Consider the following 10,706-nt stretch of genomic DNA (forward strand, 5'->3'; position numbering starts at 1 on the left):
GGTGCTGTTACTATTGCTGCTGGTGCTGTTACTATTGCTGCTGGTGCTGTTACTATTGCTGCTGGTGCTGTTACTATTGCTGCTGGTGCTGTTACTATTGCTGCTGGTGCTGTTACTATTGCTGCTGGTGCTGTTACTATTGCTGCTGATGCTGTTACTATTGCTGCTGGTGCTGTTACTATTGCTGCTGGTGCTGTTACTATTGCTGCTGATGCTGCAGTTGTCAGTGTTTTGGGGTGTGTTGAGATGCCGCTGCTACACGCTTTTGTGCATTCATATTGCTTCCCAATCTTCCCCCTGAGTGATGCTGCTGTTTCCTCCCTCACATGCCTGCATGCCAGGCCCTCTGTCGCCTTCCATTGCTTGCTGCTTTGGATGGTGCTCCGTGGATGTTAAATTTCGATGTCTGAACGTAAGGATGTCTTGATGCAAGCATGCAAGTGCCTCTCTCTCTCCAGCTGCTAATTTATCCTGAGAAGTATGTATGTATATATGTATGTATACATATGTATGTATATATATGTGTACCTATGTAAATGCATATGGATGTGTACAGACGAGGCAGGAGCGTCAGCTGGAATGCCTTCTTCGTCTGGTGGCATTGTTTCTCGCTCTCAGCGTCGGAAGCCTATGGGCAGGGTGTCTAATGCTGAGGCGGAGAAATTGCAGGGTTGCTTTTTGGTGCGATCAGAAGCTCTTGGGGAGGACCGCTATTTGAATCGCTATTTTGCATGCATGCATCCTAGTGGCACTGTGTCGCGGGTGTATGTGGAGGCACACTGTGATCCTTCGCCCCTCCGTCTGCTCCTGCAGAAAGCAGCAGCAGCCGCTGCCGCGGCAGCGTCTGCTGCTGCTGCTGCTCCTGCTCCTGCTCCTGCTTTCGTTCCTTCTGCAGCTCACAGCGCTAGCAGCAGCAGCGGAGGCAGCGTGTCTACAAGTTTAAGTGGGGATGAAGAGCAGGAGGAGGTTAAGACCCCTCCCGAAAAGAAGCAGCGGCTAAATTCAGATGCCGCCTCTAGCGGCAACGGCAGGAGTTCACTGAAAGTTTTCCCTCCATCTGCCGACTCTGCGTCTCTGCTGGGAGACTGCAAACTCTCCGCATGGCCTTTAAAGCGGCGTCACGTCAAGGTGGAATCGCTAGCGACTTTCTTGCAGATGCTCTTGGAGCAGCAGCGCAGCGTCTGCTTCTTTGTGGCACCTGACACGCCTGCGTTGGAGAGGGTGTGGAGTGCTCTCTCACCAGCTCTTAAGAGGGAGAGGGCACTTCGGCAGTCGCTTCGGAAAGTCATTGATGAGGTGAGCGGCTTACTACTTCTTGCACACGCATCTGCAGTTTTTTTCTGATCTGCACACTGAGCAGCACTTGAGAAATCTGATGCCTGCAAACTCCGTGGAACGATCGAGGGGTAAAGAGCAGCATATATATGCATATGTGTATGCATGTGTGTGTGTAGGTGTATGTGTATATATGTGTATATGTGTCTGTCTGTCTGTATATATGTATGTAATTATATGTATGTGTATATATGTATGTGTTTGTGTATCTCTGTATATATGTATGTATGTATATGTGTATATATATGTATGTATACAGGTATACTATCTCCCCTTTTGCGCATGCATTGTGCCTGTCTGTGGCTACTTCTGTTGCTGCAGATGAATGGAGAGCAACTGCGTCCACGAGAAATCGTCCCCTCCATTCCTCCATCGCCTCTTGCAGCAGCTGTCTGGCTGGGCTGCAAGATGCTGCATGACTGGAATGTGCTGTTGCTGCCTCGATGTTACCCCCTTCTGTGGCAGCAGAGGCAACCCCAGCAGTTTTCTCCGTGCATGGCATTTGCTGCAGCACTCACAATCGCTGAGACGGCTGCATCCTGCAGTGTAGCTTACTCTCCGGAAGGCAGCATCCCCTGTGCAGAAGAGCTGCAGCAACAAAAAAACTTTCCTGCTGCCTTCGCGTCCTCCTCAGCGGCTGTGAGGCAGCATCGACGCTACTGGATGGCACAGACGCTGCTGGTGGTAAGGCATTTTGCAGCACATAGAAGAACTCCTCCTCTCGCTCTCGCATGCTGCATCTTTCGCTGTCTCGTGCAACAACAAGGCGTATAGCTGCCAAAAATTGCGGCTACTTCTGTACTCTATCGCTTGCTGTCATTCAGGCACTGCAATACAGTTCAGTGTAATGCAATTCAGTGTAATGCAGTGAAATGTAATGCAGTTTAATGTAATGCAGTTCAGTGTAATGTAATGCAGTGTAATGTAATGCAGTTCAGTGTAATGCAGTTCAGTGTAATGTAATGCAGTTCAGTGAAATGTAATGCAGTCTAATGTAATGCAGTCTAATGTAATGCAGTGTAATGTAATGCAGTCTAATGTAATGCAGTCTAATGTAATGCAGTCTAATGGAATGCAGTCTAATGTAATGCAGTCTAATGTAATGCAGTCTAATGTAATGCAGTGAAATGTAATGCAGTGAAATGTAATGCAGTTCAGTGTAATGCAGTGAAATGTAATGCAGTTCAGTCTAATGTAATGCAGTGAAATGTAATGCAGTTCAGTGTAATGCAGTTCAGTGTAATGCAGTGTAATGTAATGCAGTTCAGTGAAATGTAATGCAGTTCAGTGAAATGTAATGCAGTTCAGTGAAATGTAATGCAGTTCAGTGAAATGTAATGCAGTTCAGTGTAGGCAATATGGCGCTCCCGCTTCTGGCCAGAAACTCTTTGAGGCTTTCTTGTGCCTTCATGTTGCTTTTGCTGGTGATTTTGTTCTTCTCTGTTCCCTCCTTTAGGGCATCCTAACGCAACTGTTGCTGTACATAGAGGCGCTCGTGGAGGAGGCAGGCTGTGTGCATGCAGAGGGCTGGTTCTACCGGAGGCATCAGTGGCGAGGGGATCTCCAGCAGCTGTCTCTGCAGCTCCCTGTGCTTCTGCCTACTCCTGGGCAGCCGCAAGACGTTCCCCAAGAGGCTTTCAACTCCTCCGCTGCTGCTGCTGCTGCAGCTTCCCCAGAAGCAGCAGCAGCTGAGGAAGGCGTGCAGCGACGTTGGCGGAAGCTGGAGGAGGATTTCGAGGGGCAGTTCGAGACTGGGCACTTAAAGAGCGGCCATGTTGCGGCTCAGAGGGGGAGCATGCACAGCAGCAGTCCTCGTGTAGCGGTGGCAGGTTCGGTGCGTGCAGACGAGGCTCCTGCGGATACTCGAGCTCGCCTCGAAGGAGACGCTTCAGAGGAGGAGACGAAATCCGCTGCTGCAGTCGTCGGCGTGGCTGCCACAGCACCACTAGGGCCGTCTTCTCCGCTTCCAGCGGCAGAAAAAGGGGCAAGAGATGCGCATCAAGAAGGAGAACAGATGGTGTGCTTCCTGTCGAGCGAGTCCGTTGCTGCCGCAGTGGCGATCGCAGCTGCGGCAGACAAAGAGGCAAAGACTGCGGCAGAGACTGCACCCTCGGGAAGCGGAGAGGAGGCTGCAGCAGCTGCCCGCTTCGCGGCTCTCGTGCGCTGTGTGTGTTGCGGCTTCGGCTGGAACGAAGCCTCGCTGCTGCAGCTCCTTGGCGAAGCCTACGAGCAAGCCTTCTGCAGCAACGGTGCCTCAACACAAGCCAACAAAGCAGACACCAGCGGCTCCCCCTGCCAAGGCAGCCTCCCCACGGAGGCGAGACAGTGGCAAGAAGTCAGGAGGCGATTGGATCTAGTTCCTCTATGGGGGCTCTATGCAAACGTGTGGAAAGCTGCTGGTCTCGACTGCCAGCGTCTCACCGATTTGAATGCTCCTATTTCGAGGTGTGCCCTCTCTTCTCTGTACAAATGTGCATGTACATGTAGATATATAGATATATAGATATACATCGCTCGCCGTATTCGGGGGGAGAGCGAAAGGGGGAAAAGGGGAAATATTTCGGAGAAAAACTGTTCATAATACCCCTCCTGGACTGGCAGCAGTCTCCTTCGACTGCGTGAGGCCGTTATTTCATTTCCAGACAGGCAGAAGCGGAAGCATGCAGGCTTCCCCTTTTTAGCTGGGGTGGAATTGCTGATGCATTGCAGCGCGAATAGGCCCCAATTAGGTGTTGGCAATGCTCATGATCTTTCGATTGCTCTTTCGATTGCTCTTTCGATTGCTCTTGCAGAGATATTTTCGAGCAGCTCCTCGCGTCAGATCTCCAGAGACAGCAGGTTCCCTCCGTCGGAGACTCTCTCTTCTTCTTCAGAAAGGGGCATCTCGATCTCGTCAGTGCCGTGTTGCTGCAGGTAGGCAGCTGTAATGATGCAGTGACCTCGACTGTGGCAGTACAGAGTGCAATGCAGGTGCCTGCTGCAAATTATTTGTACTCAGCAGATCGCCTTTCCACAAAAAAAGCGGCTTTGTACCACTGTGTAGCGTTCCCCGCTGCTGCTGCGTAATCAATCACCGTCATCACTTTTTCTGTCTTTCTTTCTCTATCTTTCTCCATCTGTCTCTATCCTTTCTTTCTCTTTTCTTCCTCTATCTCTTTCTCTATCTCTTTCTTTCTTTCTTTCTTTCTCTCTCTATCTCTTTCTCTTTCTTTCTTTCTTTCTTTCTTTCTTTCTCTCTATCTCTCTCTCTCATTCTATGTGTCTGTTTTGATTCTTTCATGTCGACGAGGTAATTAGAATTGTTTATTCGTGCATGGCATTTGCGCGCGTCTGCTTGTCCACCATGGTCTGTCTGCAGGATCAAGCTGCAGCGGGAGGATGCGGCTACAACCGAACGTGTTGCAGCCTCAAATCCCCCGAATGCCTCAGTTGGATTGAGGAGCTTCGTGTCCACCACATTGAATACTTTGCTGGCTTTGCGGGTTTATTGCCGCCTCCCGTGGAAATGGAGCCTCCCCTCGCTGCAGTGAAATCTACAGCGATTTCGCTGCACAATGCCACGCAGGCAATGCCTTCAGGTTCTGGGGGCGATGCAGCGGGAGTCAGTGTTGCAGCGTCACTTTTTTCGTTCTCTCTTCAGGAAGATCCAGTTGTTCTAGGTCTGGCAAAGCCAGCTCAGCAGGCTCAGCTGCAGCACCCACCGGCCGTCTCCGAAGCGTCTCCGCTTGCTGGAGGAGGAGGGGGAGCAGTAGGGGAGTCAGTCTCTGCGCAGCGTTTATTTGCAGCACAGCGAGAGCCCTCCCAACTCTCTGAAACAGCAGTGGGAGCATCCGGCGCTGCCACTCCCGCAGACAACAACACGTCTCAAAGAAAAACGTCACCTCCTTGCAGGAGACGGCGCAGTATGGGCAGTGCCAACGCGTGTGTGCCAGAAGGCCTAGTGGAGCAGACATATGAAGACTTTTTATTGCAAGCCGATCCTTTGCGCCTCGCAGCCAGAAGGGGCCAAGCAGCGTTGCTCTATTTGCAGAAGCAGCTGCAGCTGCAACAACTGATACAGCAACAACAGAACCTCGTACAGCCAACAGGCGAAATTCTAGGAACTGCAGTCCTCGACACGTCTCTATGCCCCCACTACAGGGTCGTCTGTTCTGTTGCAACCCGGTAATTTCCTTCTGCTGCTGCTGCTGCTGCTGCTGCTGCTGCTGCTGCTGCTGCTGCTGCTGCTGCCAGTGTGTCGGGACACCTCAGACACACTGTTGCCCTCTGCTCGTTCTGCTCCTGTGCATGCCACCGGTGAGAGCTGACAAATGCTGCGGAAGGTGTTATGTCTGGAAGGAGGATAGCCAGATACGACAGTGCGCTAGTAGGTTCTTAAATGTGGTGCAGGGGTGGCTTGCGCGCTGCATTTTGGCTTCTTTTTGCGGCTATACGTTCCCCATTGTTTGTCGCTGCTGCTGCTGTCCGTGATGCGTGTGTGTGTGGCGCCGTCTTCAGAAGGCATCCGACTGCAGCGGATAGTGTGGTTGAGGGCTTAGAGTCGCTGGCAAGTGCTGCTGCTGCTGCTGCTGCAAGCGAAAGCCGCATCACTCGGAATGCATCCAGGTTGGCTAGGGGAACGGGAGGCGCAGATAGCAACAGGCCTGCAGGGGCAGAGGGGCAGCATTTGCAGCAGCAACAACGCAGAGAAGCCGCATCCGCATGTATAGCAGCAGTCGACGGAGGCTCCTTCGCTTCCATAGAGCAAGCTTTGAACGACTCCGAGGGCGTAGGTGCCTCCTCTCAAAGCCGCATGCACGCATTGGACGCTGAAGAGTTGCTGCCGGAGGCTGCCCACGGACCGCAGCTGCGGAGACGCTGGATTATTCTTGATATACCGCTTCTTCCCGGAAGCAGAGTTCCTCTGCTGCAGCGCAACAAGGTGCTGCAGTCGCTGGAGTTGGGGTGGTCTCCTGGCATGCGCTTCCGCATGCAGCTCGGTTGCTGCCCTGCCGCTGCTGCTGCTGCCGCTGCTGCGACCCTTCCACCAGTCCCAAGGGGTCTGGGCTTTGCGGCGCTTGACTTTAGTGTGCAGCAGCAGCACTTGCAGCAGCAGCATCAGCGGCTTGCGGGTATTATCCGCCGTATAGACTGCTCAGCGTCTGGCTTGTGGGCCGGGGTGTCCGTTGACTGGGAAGAGCGCCGCCTTGCAAGGCCTGGCGAAGCATCGGCAGCAGCAGCTGCTGCTGCTGCTGCAGCAGCTGCGACGTCTGTTTCTCTGTGGGATCTTGAGCCTCTGAAGCGCCTCAAGCGTCCAGGTCAGGAGGGCTGAAAGCTTTGGCCAGCTAGCTAGCTAGCCAACTATTCGGTCTGCCTCCCGCCTAGCAGTCCGCTAGGGGCTAAGAACCCCCACTTGCTATCCTGTGGCAGCTCCTTCTTTTTGCCACGTGTGCTACATTTAACCGAAGCCGCAACAGAGTGCATCCTGTTTTGAAGACACACTAGATGGCCAGACGACGTCTTAGATCGTCTCTGGTGTTGTTGGAACCACACATGGTATATGTTTTGTTTCGCAAGACGTCTTTCTACGCCCAGGTCAAGCTGCGGTTCAGAGAACATGAGAAGTTATTAGTTCAGTGCAGTTCAAGCGACAGCTTGGCACCGGCATGCAAGGCAACAACGTTCGGAGAGTGTGATTCTCCAGGTTGCAGCAAAAAACATACAAAGAAGCAACGGGAAGGGCAGGGGAACGAGGCTCGCTGTCGCTCACTGCCAATGCCATCCTTCCTTTCTGAATATCGCAATACAGATGCTGCAAAGTCCTTTTGTTGCCCCTTCAATTCCATCCCCCCCTTAACTGTGCCTTGTAAGCCAGTTGAATCACTACTACTGGCATGCTCCCATCGTGGGCTGGCGAAAGAGGACTCCGCAACGTGAGCGCTACTACGCAGAAAGGTCTTTGCTACGTTGGTTTCAGGAACTCGCACCGCCGAAAGATAAGGCGTTTGACACCACCTTCCAGCATAGGCACACACGTTGCGCAAGCCTGTGCCACTCACTAGCCGCACAAATAGCTCACTAGCTCCTAATTCTGCTGCTCTCCCGTTGCTGCCGCTGGCAACAAGCAGGAGCCTTCCAGAGAATCGGGGCTTGCAGGCTCCTGCGGCGATAGTTGCAGTGCGTCCACAGCAGCTGTAGATAAACCCCACGGCGCGATCCGTACGTGAGCGAGTCTCCGGAAGACTTTCCGGCAACTGCACCCTCTCGAACGTAGCGTGGGCGGTAAACGCTTTTTGGCCTTCGTTGCTTCCTACTTGCAAAAAGAGTCACAAGCGGCTTTAGAGAAGGCGGTTGCAGTTGGTGCCTGACCAGTCGCTATGAGAACACAAAGGTCGGCTGCACGCGAAACTCTGCGTAGAGCCTCCAGCGAGGAAAAGCGTCACCGCAGACCGAAGCCATGACAGTTTTGAATGGCAATGAGGAGCAGCCTGGCCATCTTCTCTTTACTGCTATAGTCCGGCAGCAGTAAGAAGTTGAAGCACGTGTGGGCTGTTGGCAGACTGCAGCACAGAAAGCAACGGGAATCCTGCGCAAGACGCTTAAAAGTGGTCGGGCAATGAGCCCTCTTCGCTTGCCAGGGGTGTACACCCCTGGTGGCAACTTGAACTGGTGCAGAAAGGTGGATACGTAGGCTTAGGCAGCAGCAGGCAGGTCAGTGCGTGAATTGAACCAAACACAGACACCCATTCAATAAATCCCATTGAACGCGGAAGGCGCGTCTGATTATACATTTTCGCAAATGCATGCACCATGTTCTACGAAAAAAACTGCAGCTCTGCGGCAACCGTCTTTATCCTCACCGATCAGTATCCGGCCCACTACGCCCAATCGTGAGACGCAAGGACTGAGGCCCTCCCAAGGGAATGCGATCCGATCCTGCATTCGCATGCATGCATGCATGCATGCAACACCTCGCGAAAGTTGCACGAATTCGCTGTTGGTTCCCCAACTGCGTCGGCTACTGCGCTCGCGCTCGTCGTCTAATACACATACGAATTCTAAAGCATGCGATACCATCTAGATAGGTACACGCTGGTGTATGTATACATATATATTTGATTTACATATATTCATGTGTACCCGTAATGAACATGAGTAATTTCTTTTTCTCTTCCGGGCTGAAGCCTCGACAGACACTCCAAAACATTGAGACTGCAGGGGAATCCTCTGTGTAGCCGTCTTGATAAGTTGCTGCCTGATCGATCACAGAACACCCGTACAGCTGATGAGAAGGCATGTGCAGCAGCAACGCATCAAATGGCCAACAGCGGCAGGATCACTGCACGTTAAAACACCCATGAAGAAGGCTGCCCGCACGGTTGGCGATAATACCCTTGGATGCAGGATATCGGCCGCGCTGTATACCTTTTGAAGCAATGATACGTCAAGTTCCTCCTCCTTCCCCAGAAGCAGCAGCTGCAACTCTTCAGGCCGGAACAAGGAGATCGTCGCTTTATCCACACACCGATAGAATCCCTCCTCAAAAGCAGAGTATTGCTCGCGTACCGACACTTCCAGAATATAGTTTATGTACAGCTGAACGTATTCTTCACTGCAACAGAAACCATACGAAAACGCGCTTAAAACCAACATGGTCCCTTCGGCGTATTCCCTTTACGATAGAGGCGCTGCCCGTGCTGTTATTGTGGTTGGTGTATGTACACCGCGGGGACGCTGTGCTCTAGTTCTGTTGCTGCCGTTACTGCAGGAGTCGACATTCTACAGAAGGCACTGATTACCGATTGGCAACAGTAACCCTTGTACTGGGATCGTGCGATCCAAGTGCGTCTTCCCGTTGTTCTCCTAGGAAGTCTGAAGATACACTGAAAGTCAATGCCATGCCTTCCAGGACCTCCTCCGTCGCTTCAAGCACGCATCGCAGGCTCCTGCATTCGCGCCAGCAGCAGTAGTGGACAATGAAGAAACAGGATGGCTGCGTCTAGAGGGCTGCTATGCTGGCTGTGCACAGTCGCTACACAGCACAGCCTTCAGGCACCGTCCCGAGCCGGCGGAGACAGCAGAGAGCACAGCAAAACGGCACACTAAAACTTGGAGGGTGCAGCCGTGCCTTGCAATTTGAGGATGCAGCTGGTAGAGATCCTCCAGGGAGTTAGCAGGCCACCCTAGGAGCTTCTTGAAGAGCACCAACGGGAAGCTGACAGGCATTAAGACCGAATTGTGGATTGCGAGTCCACAGATAATCCCAATGAGCTCAAATCGATATCTTCCTTCTAACGAGAAAGAACAGAACCAATGCATTCGGCTTTCCTCATCTAGAGAAAACATGCCATAGTCAGGGCTGAATAGCTGTATACGTACACCCAAACGCAACAAAAAAGCAGACTTGAAACTACAGCATTAAGGGAGTCGACCAAAGTTGGCCTTTCATCAAATGTATATATACAAATGGATTATCAGGCTCTGTGTAGTTGCCTAGTGCTCCAGGTTCTACTACACGAAAAAGGTACACCAAACTGTGCAGTTTCTAGGGGAAAGCCGCCTCTTGAGCATAGACCTTTGAGCGCTGCGAAGGCCTCTTGGGGGAAAGGCTGTCCCCTTCCTTTCTCCCCGTAATGCCCACCTCGTCAACTAGGAGCTGAAAGAATTCCTTAGCGACACCCCCTTGGTCGACGCCTTCCTCACCAACGAACTTCACTTTCAGCGCCTTGCGGAAGTTGGTGTTAGTGCTGTGGCTGCCGCTACTACTGTTACACGCAATTTGTTGGAGTGTATCCTGAACTAGGTGGGAACGCCGCACACGCAAGTACAGAAAGGGAGTCGGATACATAGCGCCTCCGGTGCATAATGCAACGATGGAATCAATTTCCGCTTGACGGGCCTGCAGAAGTAGCAACCCACACACACATATACAGGAGACTCCAACGAGGGGATTGAAGGCAGGAATTAATTGGCCTCCTTTACGTCTCAGGAGACTTGAGATAGGCTAGTAAATAGTGCAGCCCCTCTTGCAGCGTCCACCACTAAGAGCGAGGGTTTGCCTCCACAGAGGCGGCCGTCTCGGCATGCACGCGGTGTACAGACAGTCATACACTAGACCCCCCGCCCCCGACCACACACTAATCCAAACGTGTCCACCTCTCCCGTTCAGAGAACAGCACACACACAGCACATTACCACCAGAGGCAGAGACGACGGCATCACAAGCTTTTTTAAGGGCACGCGGCAGCAGCTGCATTCAGGGAACAAACCTGATGCTGCTGGTCTATGGTTGCCTGCTTTCGCAGAATGTCTGCCTTTGAGGAAGCGTCTAAGACGAAGGGATGCGCCAGGAGAAAAAATGTCTGCGTTTCTAAACTTCTTTCCGGAACCAC

At 52.3% G+C, this 10,706-nt stretch overlaps 2 protein-coding genes across 2 annotated transcripts; one reads left to right on the forward strand and one right to left on the reverse strand.

Moving 5' to 3' along the window:
* Window positions 1-546: 546 nt before the first annotated feature.
* On the forward strand, window positions 547-6,646 carry LOC34621879. The gene is made up of 7 exons (XM_026338086.1): window positions 547-1,296; window positions 1,657-2,019; window positions 2,792-2,998; window positions 3,122-3,780; window positions 4,128-4,255; window positions 4,707-5,499; window positions 5,833-6,646. Exons 1-7 carry the CDS (start codon window positions 547-549, stop codon window positions 6,644-6,646), a joined length of 3,714 nt encoding a protein of 1,237 aa, XP_026193871.1.
* Window positions 6,647-8,170: 1,524 nt separating this feature from the next.
* LOC34621878 (ubiquitin-protein ligase E3A) lies at window positions 8,171-9,214 on the reverse strand. Its single transcript, XM_026338087.1, has 4 exons — window positions 9,114-9,214; window positions 8,740-8,926; window positions 8,455-8,569; window positions 8,171-8,250 (listed from the first exon to the last, which is right to left on the reverse strand). Exons 1-4 carry the CDS (start codon window positions 9,212-9,214, stop codon window positions 8,171-8,173), a joined length of 483 nt encoding a protein of 160 aa, XP_026193872.1.
* Window positions 9,215-10,706: the final 1,492 nt, after the last annotated feature.

The sequence above is a fragment of the Cyclospora cayetanensis genome, unplaced genomic scaffold (genome assembly GCF_002999335.1).
Source record: "Cyclospora cayetanensis isolate NF1_C8 unplaced genomic scaffold, CcayRef3 CcayRef3_contig_229, whole genome shotgun sequence".
Classification (NCBI taxonomy): Eukaryota; Apicomplexa; class Conoidasida; order Eucoccidiorida; family Eimeriidae; genus Cyclospora; species Cyclospora cayetanensis.

Coding starts and splice junctions, on each gene's coding strand:
- LOC34621878 (XM_026338087.1), bottom strand. CDS start 9,214: ATGGCATTGACTTTCAGTGTATCTTCAGACTTCCTAGGAGAACAACGG. Junction 8,927..9,113: donor AGGGTTACTGTTGCCAATCG/GTAATCAGTGCC, acceptor TTTCTGTTGCAG/TGAAGAATACGTTCAGCTGT. Junction 8,251..8,454: donor ATTACTCATGTTCATTACGG/GTACACATGAAT, acceptor ATGCGAATGCAG/GATCGGATCGCATTCCCTTG.
- LOC34621879 (XM_026338086.1), top strand. CDS start 547: ATGTGTACAGACGAGGCAGGAGCGTCAGCTGGAATGCCTTCTTCGTCT. Junction 3,781..4,127: donor TTGAATGCTCCTATTTCGAG/GTGTGCCCTCTC, acceptor TTGCTCTTGCAG/AGATATTTTCGAGCAGCTCC. Junction 4,256..4,706: donor CGTGTTGCTGCAGGTAGGCA/GCTGTAATGATG, acceptor ATCAAGCTGCAG/CGGGAGGATGCGGCTACAAC.